At 40.2% G+C, this 20,337-nt stretch overlaps 1 protein-coding gene across 5 annotated transcripts; it reads left to right on the plus strand.

Annotated features, from left to right (window-relative positions):
• Window positions 1-13,959: 13,959 nt before the first annotated feature.
• Window positions 13,960-19,441, plus strand: LOC136505212 (uncharacterized). Of its 5 annotated transcripts, XM_066500360.1 has the most exons (14): window positions 13,960-14,358; window positions 14,449-14,535; window positions 14,656-14,677; window positions 14,763-14,845; window positions 15,526-15,604; window positions 15,700-15,752; window positions 16,163-16,223; window positions 16,998-17,252; window positions 17,623-17,721; window positions 17,790-17,950; window positions 18,311-18,453; window positions 18,613-18,657; window positions 18,845-19,030; window positions 19,368-19,441. In XM_066500360.1, exons 1-8 carry the CDS (start codon window positions 14,347-14,349, stop codon window positions 17,168-17,170), a joined length of 570 nt encoding a protein of 189 aa, XP_066356457.1. In that variant the 5' UTR covers window positions 13,960-14,346; the 3' UTR covers window positions 17,171-17,252; window positions 17,623-17,721; window positions 17,790-17,950; window positions 18,311-18,453; window positions 18,613-18,657; window positions 18,845-19,030; window positions 19,368-19,441. The 5 variants fall into 5 exon arrangements, with proteins under 5 accessions (XP_066356457.1, XP_066356458.1, XP_066356459.1 ...); XM_066500361.1 differs by lacking the exon at window positions 15,526-15,604 and having other exon boundaries at window positions 17,005-17,252; XM_066500362.1 differs by lacking the exons at window positions 15,526-15,604; window positions 17,623-17,721 and having other exon boundaries at window positions 17,005-17,252.
• Window positions 19,442-20,337: the final 896 nt, after the last annotated feature.

Below are 20,337 nucleotides of genomic sequence, written 5' to 3' on the forward strand. Positions count from 1 at the left end.
CAGCTTCTGTGTTGTATTTTTTTGCCCAAATTACCAAGGTAGCGATTGACTTGAGCATAGCAATCTTCCCAAGTTCGATAAATCTCAGGCATGTGACCAACATGCACTACGTACTGTGCCATGGTTGCCTATACATTTAAGTAAATTAGGCATGTGGTAAGTTTCCATTGACTGCTAGTTTCTATTGCTTGCAATAATTACAAAGTACAGAGATATCATAACATTATGCAACTACTATTCGAGATAGATATGCTCATATCATTGTCACATATTCAATCTAACTATGTTAAGAGGTGTTGATGATCAATGTTTAAATACTTAGACTGCACACAACGCAAAAGGTCACTTAGCTGTGACTCGAGGGAATAACTTGTTGCGACAACATGCAAATAACACCAATGGTTCTTAAACAGTTTAGGGCCATGATTACTAGGTCCTCAACAAATCAGTAGGTAGCATAATCTCTTTAGGGAAAAACTAACTGGTTTATGTAACAGCATGTACATATAAGGATAGATAAACCAAGGAGTAACAACATGTAACCCAATCGAATAGGAATCGGCTGCTATTGGGAAGACAACAACCGTGGGGCATTTCATCGAACACTTACCGGGCAGTGAGCCATGCACTCACCATGGGGGTGGGAAAGCAGCTGTCCGCGCGCGCTCCTGAAGGCCTCGGCGGTGCTCTAACGTCGGGCGGTGGATGGCATGGGGAGTGCTCCGACGTGGGGCGGTGCACGGGCGTCAGCGTCGAAGAAGAGGAGCGCAGGACTAGGAACGGCGGTGCGGGGGGTGGTGGACGGGTGCTCTGGCGTGGGGCGGTGCACGGGCCTCGGTGTCGAAGAAGAGGAGCACGGGCCTAGGAACGGCGGCGCTGGGGTGGTGGACGGGTGCTCCGGCGTGGGGCGGTGCACGGGCGTCGGCGTCGACAAAGAGGAGCACAGGGCTGGGAATGGTTGGCACGGGGTTGAAAATTTTCAACCCGCGGCGGGCTTTCATACCAGACCTCATCACTGCCGGTTCTAATTAGAAACCGACAGTGATGGGGGTACATCACTACAGGTTGTAAGTAGAAACCGACAGTGATGGGGTACATCACTGTCGGGCCATTCTTTAAACCGGCAGTGATTGCCGTGTAGCGGTTACAGCATAAGTAACTTATCTTTTTGACTTCTTTCGAATACCTCCTACTGTCTCAACGATTAAGACCCCGCAACGTAGCCCCCAATACCCGTGTTCGAATCCCGGGCGGCCCGTTTTTTTTGTTTAATTTTATAATTTGTTAAGTGGTCTAAAGGTCAAAAAGATAAAATAAACCAACTTGGCACACATCATATACTAGCGCAGCGGTTAAGTGTATGAACTCTGTAGTCCAAGACCCGAGCTCAAACCCGAGGGCTAGCACAATTTTTTTTAATTTTTTATATATCACTGCCGGTTTTCAAAATAAACCGACAGTGATAACAAGCATCACTGTCGGTTTTTTGAACCGACAGTGATGTTTATATATATTAAAAATTTCTTTTATATACTGAATAAATAGAAGCATATGTAATCCTATATCGAAATGGCTTGAATTTTTTTTAGAAAGCTTGTACACCCAAATTAAGATCCCACACAGGATCTTAGGTTTTTCTAATCATTTTTTTATTAATTATATTTTTCTATGTGCTGAATGAGACAAAAGAGGGTGAATTTCATCTTGGACGCAATAGATTTTTTCATCCACCTCCACAAAATTCTTATCCCTAGGGCACATTAGAGCCTGCGTAAAAGTTTGGCACCATTATAGATCTTTTCGTGGGTAGACTCAGTTCAACCTATAATTAATAGGTGTCGTCGCGTGGAAATTTAATTAAACCTCAGAAAGTAGCAAACCATCTCCAGAAAACCCAAACTTGGTATTTCCTTCACACGTGGCACATGCAAGTCTAAGAAAAAGTTTGAGATGAATACGACACTGGAATACCTATGAACCACAGAAACCTTGATAACCTATGTGTATAGTCATGGTTCGATGAAAGGATGTACCTCTGTGAAGCATGTATACTCCGCCTATGTCGAAATGGCTTGAAATTTTTTTGGCATGCGTGTACATCCAAATTAAGACCTCACACAGGATCTTAGGATTTTCTGATCATTTTTTTATTTATTATATTTTTCTTTGTGCCAAATGAGACAATAGAGGGTGAATTTCATCCTGGACCCAATAGATTTTTTTATCCACCTCCACAAAATTCTTATCCCTAGGGCATATTAGAGCCTATGTAAAAGTTTGGCACCATTCTAGATCTTTTCGTGGGTAGACTCAGTTCAACATATAATTAATAGGTGTCGTAGCGCGGAAATTCAATTAAAACTCAAAAAGTAGCAAACCATCTCTGAAAAATCCCAAACTTGGTGTTTCCTTCACACGTGGCACGTGCAAGCCTAAGACATAGTTTGAGACCAATACGACACCAGAATGCCTATGAACCACAGAAACCTTGATAACCTACGTGTATAGTCATGGTTCGATGAAAGGGCACATGTACCTCTGTGAAGCATGTATACTCCGCCTATGTCGAAATGACTTGAAATTTTTTTGGCAAGCATGTACACCCAAATTAAGACCCCACACAGGATCTTAGGATTTTCTGATCATTTTTTTATTTATTATATTTTTCTCTGTGCCAAATGAGACAAAAGAGGGTGAATTTCATCTTGGACCCAATAGATTTTTTCATCCACCTCCACAAAATTTTTATCCCTAGGGCACATTAGAGCCTGTGTAAAAGTTTGGCACCATTCTGGATCTTTTCGTGGGTAGACTCAGTTCAACCAATAATGAATAGGTGTCGTCGCGCAGAAATTCAATTAACCCTCAGAAAGTAGCAAACCATCTCCGGAAAATCCCAAACTTAGTGTTTCCTTCACCCGTGGCACGTGCAAGCCTGAGAATAATTTTGAGACCAATACGACACTGGAATGTATATTTCTAGTTGCCCAACAAATGTTACACGAATTACATGCATGACAATAATTAAACACACAAAGCCGTACATATTAAAATTAGAACCCAATTAAACTACGACCTTGAAAACATAGCTAAATAAACATTAATGGCTATCGGAATCACTGCCGGGATCGATCGGGCCATGCACACTAACATGCCTCTGTAGCCATATATGGTAATTGATGTCACGGATTATGTATCCGCTTGTATCGATGAAGTCCAATGCCCGTATGAGTGCACTCTCTCGTGCCTCACAATACCGAAATAATGGTTGGCCATAGATGTAACCTACTGAACCACCACTGCCCCTGTAAGTAATCCTTATGCAGTACTGGCGTCCTTCTATAGTGTGCTGGCCGAGGTTTCCATTGCAGAAGTCCCAGTCGTACCCGAGTTGCTCCGTAGCTTGGTCTAGAACGACCCACAAGCCACATGCAGCATAGGTAAGATCCTGTAGCGCAATCTACATGCGGAGAAAAAGAAAACAATTAGAGAATGTTATTACAATAATAAACAACAAATAACCACGACTCAGGATAAGTGACCATTTTACCACATCCGCATGGTTGTAGCTCGCAAACCATTCGCTTGCTTGCGGGACGAGGATATCACCAGCATTCAAAGCAAGTGCCTTGAAGTGCGAGAAAGCAGGCACATCATAGCAAATACATCGAAGTGCCTCTAAATAGATGCGCACGGCACTTAATTGGGCGCTTATCACGTCCAGGCTCTGTATTCCCGTCCCGTGGATATGGTTCCGATGATTTGAACCCCTCACAGGGATGAAAAAACTGAGTTCACACGTCCATAGCCGACCACTTGCATTAGATGTCGTGTTCTCGATGATGTCCGAGATAAAGAACCAGCTAAGTGCTGTTCGCAGCCAATCTATTGGGGATATAGTCTGCGACATATATGCATGCAACAATGATATTAAACTAATTACACTTATTTGTTAGCATCAAAAAACAAAAGATGTTGGAAAATATTTCATACAATAGCTGAAACAGGGAAGCGTGGAATGGCCACATTAGGAGCGAATGGCTCATCGCCAGGGTGGAAACCTGGTTCTTGTGGTGGGGAAGGTTCGTTGTTCATACCACCTAATCGATAAAATGAAAAAAATGGACATAAAATATATGCACAAAAAAATTCTTCCAAGTAAAATGTGGCAACATAATTAAATATAGATCGAATGCAAGGAATAAGAATATATATAAATGTAGAATGCAAAGAAACATGAATATAAATATAGATCAAATGAATATAGATAGAATATTGGAGAAGACAACATATCAATATCATTAAAAAATGCAGGAGCGATGACCAAATCACGTAGAGAGAGAGAGTGGATGTCTTGAGACGTGAGAGTGAAACGTGAGAAATGAGACTGAGAGAGTTCGTGGGTGGGTGGGATCGATGTATGTGGCCGGCAGTTTGTTTTATATAGGGGGGCATGGACATCACTGCCGGTTTTTAAATAGAACCAGCAGTGAAGGTGGCTATCACTACCGGTTTCTAAATAGAACCGACAGTGAAGGTGCACATATGTAAAGGATATATTTATTTAGATACTACAGTGGAAAAGTTTTAACAAGAACGATATATTTATTTAGATAGTAATGAAATACATCAAAAAATTACAAAAAATTAGAAATAAGTTACATATACGATAACAAAGACCTTACACTAAAATTCCATATACGATAACAAAGACCTATTTGCATACAGGTCAATGTTACCATCAATGTGTATCAACACATTATAATTTAACCACCTCAGTAGCATTCTTCTTGCACCAACTAGGGTTCAAACAACAGCACCGAGGTGGTGTACGAGCTATACCGGTTGGAGATGATAAGGTGGCATCGATGAATCCATGCCTCTGCTATACATGGCCTTTTTCTCGGTACAGTCCAGAGCACATCGGATTCAGCTCGGCACCACAGCGGATGGCTCTATGAACCTCGTGGCATCTCCAATCTTCGGCATTGCTCTATCTTCAGTAGCATTCTTCTAGTACCTCATGTGTGCACCATTTTGGTGGACTACGATGCATAACGATATCTGTGGTTTGTTGTTAGAGGAAAACATTGTATCATGGCTGATATGGCCTGGCTGAAACCAACATGTATGGAGAGGCTAGCTCCTGGCCGAGGGCCATTTTATAGGGGCTAGCAGTCGTGGTACATTTTTATTTCTGAACTAAAGTTGTCGGGGTAGGTGGGAGCAGTGTTCCAACTGTTGTGGTCATGGGAGCACTATTGGCATGTGAGGAGCATCTACACATCACTGTCGGTTTTATTTTAAAAACCGACAGTGAATGGACCCTTCTGTGTCGGTTTGAGCAACCGACAGTGATAGAAGCTATCACTGCCGGTTTTAAAACCAAAACCGACAGTGAAGGGCCCTGCCGCCAACTTTTAGTAAAGAAATATAAAAAAACATTGTCGGTTTGGAGCCTGCCATCGCAGCCTTTTTGTAAAAAATATAAAAAAGTTTGGCCCGCCTAAGATTCGAGCGCGGGTCATGGGGTCGAGAGTGCGCAGCCTTAACAGCTGAGTTAGGATAGGGAGTTCGGTAGAATGGTTTTATTTTTTTCCTTTATCCCATTGTAATGCACTACTAAATAATAAATGCAAAATCAAAAAAGTTAGGCCCACCTGGGATTCAAGTGTGGGTCTCAGAGTACAGAGTGCGCGGCCTTAACCGCTGAGCTAGGATAGGGAGTTCGCTTAGTTTGCTTTTCTTTATTTATTTATTAATAGAAATAATGCTGTTAGTTTATATTCTAAAATAACATAAAAATTTGTGTCTTGATTATTTAATTCTATGATAATTAATTAATGCTCTATAATTATCAAATAATAGTGTTTGTGAACATCATCTTAATATTTGATTACATAGTCAATAATTAAATTGTAGAGATGCGCATAAAATATAAATTAAATATTCAGTGCGAATTACTGATACAATGTTTGCATAATGATTACATAGTTAACAATAATCTAACTATCTTTAGGTGCATCAACAATGAGGGCCTCATTGTGATCAATTCATACATAAGCCGGTTCATCACCCTCTTGAAGGATAGGTAGGGGTACGTTCGCCCCGAATGGAGGCATTTCCTGATAGCCACTGTAGTCTTCTTCATCTGTCACTCCATCGACACTAACAATCTTCTTTTTCCCTTCTAGGACTACTTTTAGCCTTCCTTTTGTCTTGTTGTCCCTTGCATAGAAGACTTGCATAACATCTCTAGCAAGGACGAAGGGGTCGTCTCTGTATGCGATCTTAGTGAGATGAACGGTAGTAAACCCTTTGCTGTCAGTGTTGATTTCCTCGAGCCAGACCCACTGGCAACGAAAAAGAGCTGTCTTCAATGGACCATAGGCTAGCTCCCATATCTCCTCTATGAAACCATAGTATGTCGCCTGCACGTTGCCGTTCTCATCGTGAGCATCAAAACGAACACCACAATTTTGGTATGTGCTCTTTCCATCTTGCTTTTTTGTGTAAAATATGAATCCATTGATCTCATACCCTTGGTACTTAAGATATGTACTCAAAGGTCCCTTGGCTAAGGCATCTAGTTGATTACCCAACTTTATTCCAAGCAAGCGACGTCGTAACCAGCTGACAAATTCCTCCTTATGTTTTTTATCTAGCCAAGCCTATGACCTGCTCGGATACAGAGTTTGCAGCGATTGCTTGTGCTCATCAATGTATGACATCACACCCTCGGCTTGCTGGAGAACAGCGAACTGTGCCTGTCTAAAAGAAACAGGGTCATCTACTGTAACAGATTTCTCCCCGATCGTTCCTTTGCCACGTAGTCTTCCCTCATGACGAGATTCTAGGACTCCGACCCTTTTGATGTCCAGATAATATGTGTAGAACTCAATGGCCTCCTCCATTGACCATCCTTCAACCATGCCCCCTTCTAGCCTAAATCTATCCCTAACATACCTCCTGAAAACTTTCATCAATCTTTCGAAAGGAAACATCTGATGCGGGTACATTGGGCCAAGGGCTCTAATTTGGTCAACAAGATGAATGAGTAGATGCAATGAGATATCAAAGTAAGTCAGCGGGAAATGCATCTCAAGCCTAATGATAGTTTCGGCTATGTCCCACTGTAGCTGCTCTAGCGTGGACACATCAATGACCTTTTTTAAGATCGTGTTGAAGAACGAGCAAAGCTTTATGATTGGGGCACGGACCTTTGGGGGGAGGATACCACGTAGGGCAACAGGGAGCAGCTAAGTCATAATGACATGACAGTCATGGGCCTTCATAGGGCCATAGTTGAACTTGAGTTCTGTAGCACCCGGTTTTAAGAACAAAACCAGATACACACCATATGTGAGCTTAGGAAGTCAAATCTCACATATAGCTACAAATAAGGGTAATATCGAAAGACAATGCTTAATATATAACGTACTTAGTATAAAGAACATAACCTTAGATAGCAAACAGTGGAAAGACAATTCCGATCTTCGGGTGAAGACTCTAAATCCACAGGGACAACTGACTGGTTGATCACAAGCCTAATTTCTCTAAAATCTAGCAATCTGGTACCCATCCGGGATTTTTATCCAAATAGTTGAAAAATAAAGCAAGCGTAAGTACATGTCATACTCAACAAATATAACATGGGGTTCATCAGGCTCAAAAGGCTGATACTGGTTTAACTGCGATTAGCTTTTAATGAGTCACCTTTTAGCAATTGGGTGGCAACAAGTTTATCCACAAGCCCATATAAACACATGATCAGGTAAACAGAAATAATGAATAGCATAAACAGTAGTCATTAGTGAGCATCTTTATCATCAGTATCATCAGTGTACATCATCTATTCCGTAAGGGTTCCAAGGCCGCTCGTGACCATGAGCACGACTGATATACCAGTTTTACACTCTACAGAGGTTGTACACTATCACTGTGAGTCGTGATTTACCATTTCGCCTGAGGTGATCAGCCTCTTGACCCACTACCAAGGAAGGTCGATAGGGTTCACTATGAAGCCTTTCAAAGGTTCGTCTAACAAGTTAGGGCCATTAGATTCACTCGGCAAATAGTTGTAGAGCCCCCCTTCCCGATGGCACATTGACGCGCAGCCTATACACATGGGGATAGAGGTCGCACTATACCCGATACGTCAAGTCATTCTTACGCCAATAAAGGTAACCACTAACAAGCTAGAAAAGGTCCTCATACTGAGCTAAAGCCAGAGCCATATAGCCCACACAGCTATACTATAAGTCCCGGATGATCACTTACAGATAAGTCCTTAGGGAGAGGAATCTAGAGCACCATAAAAGTAGCCCAATGCTCTAGCCCCCTTATTCCATGTTGCTAAAAAGCATCTTTTAGTGTTTATTGTATATTACATTAGTCAAGTTACAAGATCATGGTTGTAGTTGAGCAATAGCATCATACTACCCAATGCAATAACCCAAAGGTATCAAGGTACAAGATATCAAATATCTAGGATATCCTTATTGGCAACAAGGTAGACACATGCAATATGAATTAAGTGATTAAAGGTGAATAGGTAACAAGGATGGTCCCATGCTATACTTGACTTAAACACCGATCCTTTGGTAAGCTTTAATCTTCAACATTTTTCTTCTTCTTCTTCTTGATCACCACGTATATCTCACCGACTGGACTTAATCATAAAGCACCACGCAAGCATCCATATAATCATACATGAAGCAAACAATAGATCTAAATTAGAATAGTACACCAATCATAAAATCAAGATGAAAAGTTTGTAAAACGAATCTATGTCTCACTACGAATACACAGACACGAAAAGCACGCTAATCGGAGCTACGATTGAAAAGATACAACTACCGAAAGATTTGCTCATAGGAGAAAATATAAAACTATTAGCTTCATATGTTTTAATTATATAAAAACATATATAAGATATTCTATAGATATTATAATTTAAGTTTGAATTATAAAACTAAAGTGAAAGAAATCATATTTTATTTATAAAACCCAATTGCATAATTATTATTCAAATTAGAATTGAAACCATGAAATTCCAGAAGTAGTGACATAGTAACCACTGTTACTAACACATAGATCTCGTTGCAATGAATCTAGCGCAACTTGAACGGGCTAAAATGGATCTAAAACGCAAAAGTTATGATTTAAACAATATTTCCTTTGATAAAATAATAGATTAAATCTAATCATGAATTTTAAAAGTTGAAAACACATCTAACAGTAGCATAAACATGTAGATTATGAAATTACGAACCTAACGCAAGTTGAACAGGTCAAATCGGAGTTAAAACGGATAAGTTATGGCTAAAATAAAATCAGTGGCAATTCTGTAATTAACTGAAAACATATTTTTGAAGTGAACCGATTAAAATACGCTTTTAAAAGTAGAAGACGTATTATATCTAATACGTAATGGACCGCGGGTTCATTTATTGAAAAGCGCGGGGACACTTTGGCAAAATCGCCACGCGAAGGGGTATCCACTGGTTGAGACCGTTGGTTCAGATCTAGGCGGCCAGGATTCGACCGAGGAGGGAGAGGGAGGAGGCTGCCGGCCGGACAGGACCACCGGCGAACCTGGTGGTGGCGGCGCCATTGCCGTGGCGGTAGAGCTCATGGTTTTCAGCCTACCGAGCACGGTTTTCGACGGGAATAACACGGGAGAGGAGAGGAGGTCGAGGCGAACTTACTACGGCTGATCTCGACGGCGCGGAGCAAGTGGAGGCAACACGGTGCTGAGCGAAGCGGGCGGTGGATGCTGGCGTTTGGGGCTTTGGTGGCTCAGCGTCTCGGCGAAGGGAACTGCAACGCTGGAGGGCGGAGTGTGGAGGCAGCGGCACGGGCTTCCGGTATTTAAAGGCCTAGAACCTTGGGAGGCACGGCAAGTGGCGGGAGGTGTGAGCGGGGCGGACATGGCCGGTGGCGCGGAGTCCAGCTCGTGGACGACTGGAGGAAAGGGATGACCCCAACATGCGGGCCCAGCGTGTCAGTCGTAGAGGAGGCACATGACCGCAACGCGAGAGGGAGGCGTGTGCACGGCGGCTTCGGCTGGGCCGGCCCCCGAGCGGAGACACTACAAGATTTTCGGTCTACTGCAACGCCGAAGAATTGCAACGTAGAAAATTTGGTTGCCAGAGATTGTTGTATTACAACCATTCTAAAAAATGGTAGCGATACATGCCTTTAATACAACGGTTTTCAAGATGTTGCAAAGCTCTGTTGCATTTGGTGGACGATATTGCAATGGTGAAAAATGGTTGCAGTAGACTTGATTTTGGTTGCAATTGTGTGGTAGTACTGCAACTACATTTACGTTAGTTGCATTTGGTTTTGACTATTGCTATGGTTTTTTTGTGTTGCATAAAATTTGACAAGCGTTGCAAATGCTAGATACTTAATGCAACGAGAACTCTTGGAGGCGAAGCAAAAGTGGGGGTCAATTGCAACCTTTTTTGGCAGTTGCAATATACTTTGATATTGTTGCAAGTGCTAAATTTTATTGCAACGAAATCTATGGGGTCGAAGCGAAAATTGTGTTCAAGTGCAACGCTTATTTTTGGTTGCAATATACTTTGATAATTGCAACGAATTTAAAACTTAAAAAAAAGTATGGAAAGAGAAGAATTGGGGACGCATATATTAAAATTAAAAAGTGCTCCCCACAGGATTCGAACCATGGAGCTCTGGTTCAGATAAAACCTTCTCCACCATTGCGCTATGTAGGTGTGTTCGTTGTAACTCAGGTTTTAATTTATTTGATATGATTGAAGACCTTATGAGTTATAAAACGCCCCAACCCTGGCCCCATCTCGGCATCTCCGTCCTTATGCCTGGTGTCTGAAACTTTCTGTTAAGTAGTAGTTGCTGTTAAGTACTTGATGTTAAGTATGTGTGGATGTTAATTAGTACTTGAAGTTGTACCAGGGTGGTTGGTCACTTTGTTAGCGATAGTAAATGCCTGACCGTGCACCATCGGTCACATGCACTACGCCAGATTCGTACAGTAGAAACGGTGGCGTTTTTACTGTAGGGGCGGCTGGGGTTGGGGGCGCCCTTACAGTGGGCGTCCTCGGGCCCCAGCAGCCCAGCCGCCCCTACAGATGGCACTGTAGGGGCGGCTGGTAACCTGAGCCGCCCCTACAGTTGGGGCTGATCTGTAGGGGCGGCTCAATCACCAGCCGCCCCTGCAGTGCCCAACTGTAGGGGCGGCTGAATCACCAGCCGCCCCTACTGATGGCGCACGAATAAATAGCAGCCAAAATTTGAAAGGTTCAAATTTAGTCAAATAACAAGATGACCAAAATAAAAGTTATAGATCTTGATGAGTTGAACAACTTTTGTATTCATCACTTTTACATCTGAAATCATTTAGGGTTTGAAAATTTGGTTTGAACTTATCAAATTTTAAATTTCAAATTTTAAAACATGTAAAACATTGTCACATCCAAGTTTGATCAAACGTAAATGCTGAAGCATGATTTTAGAAATTTTTAGAAAAAAAAACATCACATTTGGAGTTAGTATGAGGGAGAAAAACTAGTTACAAAGTTTACCCACAGATTAAAAAGAGAAATCACACTGTTCTAGATGATCCTTACATGATCATAGTGAACAGTGTGATTTCTTTTTTTAATCTGTGGGTCAACTTTGTAACTAGTTTTTATTTCTCATACTAACTCCAAATCTGATGGTTTTTTTTCCTAAAAATTTCTAAAATCATTCTCTATCAATTTATTTTGTTGGTTTTGTCAATATATACATATGAAAAGTTTGAGCAATTTAAATTTTGAATTTCAAAAAAATGCAACTTCAGACAAGATTTTGGTACCCCAAATGATTTCAGCTGAAAAAGTGATAAATACTATAGTTGAATAACTTATCAAGATCTACAACTTTTGTAATGGTCATTTCTTCATATGACAAAGTGGTACTGACATTGTTCACAAATGTGACACATCTCTCGTAAGGTTTTATAAACTATATGAGACATGTGTAAGATTAGTGAATAATGTGTACTAAGAATTTGTCAAATGAAGAAATGACCAAAATAAAAGTTACAGATATTCATGAGTTGAATAACTTTGGTATTCATCACTTTTTATGTTGAAATCAATTTGGGTCTCAAATTTTGGTTCGAACTTGTCGTTTTTCAAAATTTTAATTTTAAAAGGTTCAAATTTTATCAAATAACAAGATGACTAAAATAAAAGTTGTAGATATTAATGAGTTGAACAACTTTGGTATTCATCACTTTTTATGTTGAAATCATTTTGGGTCTCAAATTTTGGTTCGAATTTGTCATTTTTTAAAATTTCAAATTTGAAAGGTTCAAATTTAGTCAAATTACAAGATGACCAAAATAAAAGTTGTAGATCTTGATGAGTTGAACAACTTTTGTATTCATCACTTTTACATCTGAAATCAATTAGGGTTTGAAAATTTGGTTTGAACTTGTCAAATTTTAAATTTCAAATTTTAAAATGTGTAAAACATTGTCACATCCAAGTTTGATCAAACGTAAATGCTGAAGCATGATTTTAGAAATTTTTAGAAAAAACAACCATCACATTTGGAGTTAGTATGAGGAAGAAAAACTAGTTACAAGTTTTACCCACAGATTAAAAAGAGAAATCACATTGTTCTATATGATCGTTACATGATCATAGTGAACAGTGTGATTTCTTTTTTTAATCTATGGGTTAACTTTGTAACTAGTTTTTCTTCCTCATACTAACTCCAAATCTGATGATTTTTTTTCCTAAAATTTTCTAAAATCATTCTCTATCAATTTATTTTTTTGGTTTTGTCAATATATACATATGAAAAGTTTGAGCAATTTAAATTTTGAATTTTAAAAAAATGCAACTTCAGACAAGATTTTGGTACCCCAAATGATTTCAGCTGAAAAAGTGATAAATACCAAAGTTGAATAACTTATCAAGATCTACAATTTTTGTATTGGTCATTTTTTCATATGACAAAGTGGTACTGACATTGTTCACAAATGTGACACATCTCTCATAAGGTTTTATAAACTATATGAGACATGTGTAAGATTAGTGAATAATGTGTGCTAAGAATTTGTCAAATGAAGAAATGACCAAAATAAAAGTTGCAGATATTCATGAGTTGAACAACTTTGGTATTCATCACTTTTTATGTTGAAATCAATTTGGGTCTCAAATTTTGGTTCGAACTTGTTGTTTTTCAAAATTTCAAATTTGAAAGGTTCAAATTTTGTCAAATGACAAGATGACTAAAATAAAAGTTATAGATATTAATGAGTTGAACAACTGTGGTATTCATTACTTTTTATGTTGAAATCATTTTGGGTCTCAAATTTTGGTTCGAATTTGCCATTTTTTAAAATTTCAAATTTGAAAGGTTCAAATTTTGTCAAATGACAAGATGACCAAAATAAAAGTTGTAGATATTAATGAGTTGAACAACTTTGGTATTCATCATTTTTTATGTTGAAATCATTTTGGGTCTCAAATTTTTGTTCGAACTTATCATTTTTTAAAATTTCAAATTTGTAAGGTTCAAATTTTGTCAAATGACAAGATGACCAAAATAAAAGTTGTAGATCTTGATGACCTCTACAACTTTGATGTTTATCAAATTTTCATTTGAGATCATTTGGTGTTAGGAAACCACCCCTACAGTATATTTTACATTTTTATTTAATAATAGACAAGTATTTTGTAAAAGAATTTTAATAATAAAAATATAAAACTTCTTTACATTTTGGGTTCGGCCTCTCTCCTTTCTCTCCTTCAGAGGCCTGTCTTCTTTTTGGGCCAGCCCGCTAACCGCACGCACGCACACACCCGGGTTTAATCCGTGCGCACGCACGCACACCATCTGCTCCGCCGCGGCCTCCAGCACCAGCAGCGGCGGCTCAAGCATCGCTCAGCGCCCGCCCCGCGCCCCGGAGAGACGACCGGCACAGCGCGCCCTCGCGGCGCAGCCCGACACCGCCGAGGAAAGGCGTCGAGTCCAGGACCCCGTCGCCGCGGGGGCTCGGGAACGCGGTGTCGCCATCGCGGAACCCTAGCGAGACGCCGGGAAGGTCCAGAGGCGAGCACGTGTTTCCATGTAACCTTTCTACCCTTTCTCCCTTTGCCGGCCGGCCCTTCAACGGTGACGAGTGCCCACCAAGGTATGCGCAACGGCCACCGCTTCTCTTCCCTCCCTGCTGTTCGAACTGAGCTGCCAAACCCTAATGCAAGCTATCTGTATTCGGATCTGATCTAATTACATGTGTTATTATGCCTACTAACTTCGATTTTTTTATATAAAAAAAATTGTCGGCCCCTGCTTCGGATGTGTGGAACTGTAAGTCCCTCTTGGAGCAAGAGGGGAATCTCTTTTGATGTGCGCAGGTTGGTGACGGATTCCATCTCATATCTTGTATAATGTGTGCAGCCAGTCGGTGTCGACAATACTTCTAGGAGGAAATTTGATAAGGAAGAGTACTTGGAGAGAGCTCGACAGAGGGAGCAGCGGGAGAAGGTCACATAATGTGTTCTATTCTTTTTAAATTTTGTCATGACTGAACAAAACTATTATCATACTTCTCTTTGTCTCTATGTATTGCTAATTTCACTCTGCATTTGTCTGTCGCTGATCCAGGATGAAGCCTGGAAAGGCAAGGGTATGTGGTCTAACTTTTAGTTCAGTAAATATGTAGTTGTTCTAGGTTTGGTTCTCTATTTGACTCCTTTCAATTTTGAATGCAGAAAGGGGTCCTCCTGTGCAAAGACAGCCTTTGAAGCACAGAGACTATGAAGTTGATCTTGATTCTCGTCTTGGCAAGACTCAGGTTTGTAAATATCCTACTATATACTTTGTGCATTTTAGCATGCTTTTTCTATGTTACTAAAATACCAAATGCTGTAGCAGCTACTTTGTCAATTATTTGTGCCCTGATTTTCTTGCCTCTAGTTTCATTGGTATTTTTGTGGGTTTTTTCGACCATTACATGATTTGGAAAACTGTGTAGTGTGTACAATTAGAGGCAGATATGGTGCTATGGGTCTGATTGACTCTGAATTTCATTCAGTCCTTTATTGTGAACAACTTGTTTTTAGAAAAAGAACACCTTTCTGTTTCTAAAAGTTAATTAACTGCGCCTTTCATTATCTATTTTTCCAGGTAGTGACCCCGATTGCACCGTTGAATTAGCAGGTTTGTGCATAAATCCCATAAGGCATGTCATATAGTGTTTACAGTGATCTTGAAGTATTTTCATCATATCATAATTCTTGACAAAATTTTTTAGAATGTAGTTGCTTTGCTCCTTTGATAGTAAACATAGATCTTAGTAGGAGATACTTTTGTGTTCTTACCTCCTATTCTTTTATCATGTTGTAGGCTTGATTATGTGCATATCATACCAATGCTATTTACAATCTTAACATTCTACAGAAATGAACCTCTCTTACTTTGATGATTAATTCAATGCATAAAAGTTTCCTTTAAACTTTACCTACTTTCTGACAGGCTGGGTACTACTGTTCTGTATGTGAATGTGTTGTTAAAGATTCAGCCAACTATTTGGATCACATAAATGGCAAGAAGCGTAAGTGGATGAGGCTCTAGTTTATGCTCATTTAGTGCATTAAATTTTGCTATCATCATCTTTATGTTTCATGGGTCATGGTTTTAACATGACAGATCAGAGAGCGCTGGGCATGTCTATGCGTGTTGAAAGGGCATCACTTGAACAGGTAGTACATTTGAGCCTGGTATTGGATCTGCAATTGAAAGTCAACAATTTTATTCTTTTCATATTTAGTAGCAGACCCAAATTTTTGTCATGCATTTGGCTCCCTTTGGCACAGCTTCTGCTTGTGCAGAATCCAGCTTGTAGGAATAGCTTGTGAGAAGCAGAAGTTCAATTTCAGCCCTCTTAAGCCGCTTTAGAATCTATTCATTTGGTAGTACTTTGCTTTTTGTTTTTCCTGTTAGATGGTGAAGCAGAAACTATGCCAAAGAGGCACATCATGTCGTGACATTATTCTTATTGGTTCATGCAAGGCTAGTGAACAAATGCTTGAATAGTTAGTTTGTCATCCAATTTTCAGCCAGTGGTATTCTTTTAACCATCTGCTATTTGTTTTCACTCTTCTGGCTGCAGGTTCAGAAAAGGTTTGAGGCACTTAAGAAAAGGAAGGACCCAAGCGCCTTTACTGAACAAGGTGAGAAAGAAAAAAAGACAACATGAACCTGGAACGAGTTTGTAGTGAATTGCATACTATGTGCTTGTTGTGCAAAGGGCCTGTTAGGAAGCAGTAGCTTCATGTCCTTGTATTGACCAAGGACTTGTTAGGATCCAACTAGTAGCTTCATGTTGACCTGTTAGGAATGAAGCATTGCAAATTAAGTTTTTCCCTGACTTTATTTGATAGACTTTTGTGAATTATGACTTGTGATGATGTTCTAAATAATGGTCTTGTGTTTATGGATGTATATATGTATACTACCGTAGCGTTAGCACGGGCAATATACTATATTAATAATACTTATGTCCTTTTGTTTAAATTGCTGAAGCAATCCAGTGCAAGAGCATTGAGCTTTCCATCTTAACAAAAGATGCATGTTTACTTAATATTAATTAAGCAATAATGGGATGAGAAAATACTTCAAACTGTGGAGGTCCCTTATTTTCCAGGTTTTTAAGTATGTCGCATCACTCCTTGAACTGGTAGAGTCAGAATTGGCGAGCTGAGTTATACGAATGCTAACAAGCTGTTTTCTTACCTGCCTCCAAAGTTGAAGATGAAGCCATCTAAATGGGGTTCAACACTACCTTACTCACTGATCAGCAAATCTGAAACCTGTTCTTTTCAGTTTTTTACTCCTGTTTTTTCTCCCCTTTTGAGTGCTCTTTGTGTACCAGATTGTAGGGACTCCCATAAACAATGCTTGAAAACTGAGATGGTTTTACATCACTGTTAATATTGGTGTAATAGTTGGCAGGAGCATTTCTACCAAAACAAAGCTTCGGACTGTGTTGGCGGTGACGAGAAGCCGGAAGCAGCAGCGGCGGATACGAAGAGGGAGACGAGGAGGAGGCGTGGCCGGCGGCAAGCTTCGGCCAGTACAGGACGCAGGTGTAGCTGCCCGAGAACGTGGACATGGATAAGATCGGCGCGGAGGTGAGGGACGGCGTGCTCTACCTCACCATACCCAAGCTCACAGCAGGGGGCAAGGTCGTCAACATCCAGGTGCAGTGAAGTGAAGTCACGAGCTCTGCCTCTGAATTCTGAAATGGGACGGATCAGAGTTTAGGACGGACGATGAGCACCAGCTGCGTGCTTCTCAGCTTCTGGATGGGCTGGATGGGACGAGAGCGACAGCGATCTACTATACAATCCTACTCTTGCTCTTCTTTCTTTTTTGTTTTTGCCACATGCGCACAGCGAAACACGGGGCCTCTGACCTCCTTTCACTAACAAAAAGAACCTGCTTAATAGATGGGCTGAATGTTAGTGGGTTAAAAAATAATAATGTTGAGTCCTTTTCCCCATAACTCGATATTTCAATACCGATCCTCTGTATTTTCCGATTGTTTGATATTTGCACTTTGGTGCGCAGGTAACAGCATGTGGCTTTAGACTATGTGCAATGTTATCTGAAATACTTAAGGTTTGGTGAATGGAAGTTTGGTCATTTAAGTTAGCGGCGATTCAACAGGTTGCCTATCTCCTTTCGTAGAATAAACTATTCACCACCTTTTCTTAAAGTGTGTTGTGGCTAAACAGATTTGACAGCTCTGAGGACGGACGGCTTCTGAATGTAGGGGAGTCTGAAGACATGCTTGGTTATAGATGTGACCTGCAAATCTGTGACAGAGGTAGAGCTTACCAGTAGGCTGTTCTATAGGAGAGCACAGCTAGAAGATGAACTCCACTCATTCTGCAAGGTATGTTGCTTTGCTGCAAACAGTAACCGTACTTTTGAAATGTAGATTGTAACAGTAAATAGATAACTAAGATCTGTTATGGGTAGGTGACCGTTCCCACATCTTTTACTGATCACTTGTATAGACTTTCTGCATGGCTTGAGTTAAGAATATTCTTTTTCATGTGAACACATTCTCGAGACGTATAGCATCTGTTTTTTTACTGATCACTTATATGGACTTTCTGTTATGTGTAGGTAACTGTTCTCACATGTTCTTTGTATTTCTTTTTGTTTAGCTGAGTGAGCACTAGTTCTCAAGTCAAAAATAAAACTACACACATAATTTGAGTTATGTGTCCTACCTTTTCTTTTCTTGCAGGTTTCAACAGTTCAGAGCAGCATGGGAGGTCCTTCCGTTACCAATTTCCAGCGGCAGCTTTCAGCTTCAGTTGTTGAACAAAAGCAGGTGGGCAGCAACACATCAGCAGCTTGGTTGTTATCTTAGGTAACCAGTAACAGTAGGTAAGCATTAGTTCACTTTTAACAGGGAGTCATGATCATGTTTGTGATGGTGTACTAATTTGGATTCAAACATTCAAGCCAATAGCTTGCACATTAATATACAATTGTTTCATTATACTCAGAGTGTAGACATTGATACGGAGATTATGGTTATTGCAGGGCTCCAAAATACAATTGTTTAACAGGTCCACCACAACAGCATTAGTAAGTGCCTCTCCAGGCTCCAGCTCAGTTCTTATTTATGTCATCTTTTATTTTGCGAGCCATATGTTTATTTCTCCTGCATATTTCCGGTGTGTGCAGATCAGAGAGTTTATGATTAAGTGGTGTAACATGCATGTCATATTCTTGTCAAGGGGTGTAATTTTTACCACCAACCATTTATTTTCAGGTTACCCAAGAAACCAGCCAGCCAGAACAACAACCCCCTTCTTCCGCAGCTAAAGAACGTCTCACTAGAGGGCGCATGACTAGAAGTAATTTGGCAGCGAATTCGGGTGCTGTTTATACTACAGCAAAGCAACTGAAGGAAACTGCGGCTAGGAAAAGATCTGCATTGTCCAAAAAAAATACACAGGTACTATGTGAAACCTTTTATCTCTCCTTGCATTAAAAAGGAACATATAGTCCTTTTGGAGAAGTACATAGCTATTCTTTTGTTCTGCTCCTAAATATGGTCCAGGCTTAGTTTCCTCTTGCTGATTAGAAATATATATGGATGTGTTTGTGCTCATAAAATGTCTTGGGAGGCAGCTGCATGTATGTTTATATTTGCTTTACGCTTCAAAGTTCATGGTTGATAGTACTGCAGCTCACAGAACTCTAGTACTGCAGCTCGTGTTTTGCTTCAGTGTTCAATTAGCTTTGCCACCACTAGTCTCAGTTTAACTAATGCATGTCAATGATTTTTTCAGGAGGAATCTTGAGTTTGAGAAGGAGCATGCGAATGGTGGGACGATGGCCAATATACATATCAAGGGAACCTTCGCTGCTACAGTAGACATTAGTCTTTTGATTCGAATGAGTTCAAACAGTTGTCTGTGCTTAACACATTATTATGTGTTAAGCTATCTACTTGTGTTCTCATTTAGTTTGACACTCGGTGTGTTTTGTTAAAGATTTTGTATGAACAAATTATATTTCGTTTTAATGGATGTCGATGCTTCCTTCATTATGTATTTGTCGTTTTGCGACTATTAATTTAAGCTACCAAACAAAGTGTCGCAACATGAATTATTAATATATTAATCTGGCGTTGCAATATATGATGGCACATATAACAACCACATTTAGTCGTGGCAATAGGTACGATAATCGTGGCAATAGAGAAACTATCTCTTGCAACTACAAAAAGATGACGGTGGCAATAGAGGAATCTACCTATAGCAACCAGATAGTAAGTAACGTGGCAATAGATGACCTGTCTGTAGCAACCAACCTAAGTAACGTGGCAATAGCCTATGCCATCTATAGCAACCATTCAGAAACGTGGCAATATACGACCTCTCTGTAGCAACCAACCTGAAGAGATGTTGCAATAACCTAAGCCACCTATAGCAACCATTTAGGCAACGTGGCAATAGAGAACCTCTATTGCAATGCTTTCTCTGCGTAGCAACAACCACGATTGCAACACCTGTGTTGCGTTGCGCTTGCATTGTGTTGCTACACGACCAGCGTGTCGCAATACGTATCGCTAGCAACGCCTAGTTCGTTGCAATTGATACTATTACCACACCCATAGTGGTTGCAATTGCTTTTGTTACAACACTCACCAGGTGTTGCAAAAGCGTCAAAAGTGTTGCAATAGAGGGGCTGTGTGTCGCAACTAAAATGTAACCCATTGCATTATGCTATTGCTACCCTTACAAGTGCAACGACATT

This window comes from Miscanthus floridulus, chromosome 14, assembly GCF_019320115.1.
Source record: "Miscanthus floridulus cultivar M001 chromosome 14, ASM1932011v1, whole genome shotgun sequence".
NCBI classification, from domain to species: domain Eukaryota; kingdom Viridiplantae; phylum Streptophyta; class Magnoliopsida; order Poales; family Poaceae; genus Miscanthus; species Miscanthus floridulus.

What these genes read in the sequence shown, in the direction of transcription:
- LOC136505212 (XM_066500360.1), top strand. An exon ending in AGAGGGAGCAGCGGGAGAAG is followed by an intron (nt 14,536 to 14,655) that starts GTCACATAATGT and finishes TCGCTGATCCAG; the next exon opens with GATGAAGCCTGGAAAGGCAA. An exon ending in TGAAGCCTGGAAAGGCAAGG is followed by an intron (nt 14,678 to 14,762) that starts GTATGTGGTCTA and finishes TTTTGAATGCAG; the next exon opens with AAAGGGGTCCTCCTGTGCAA.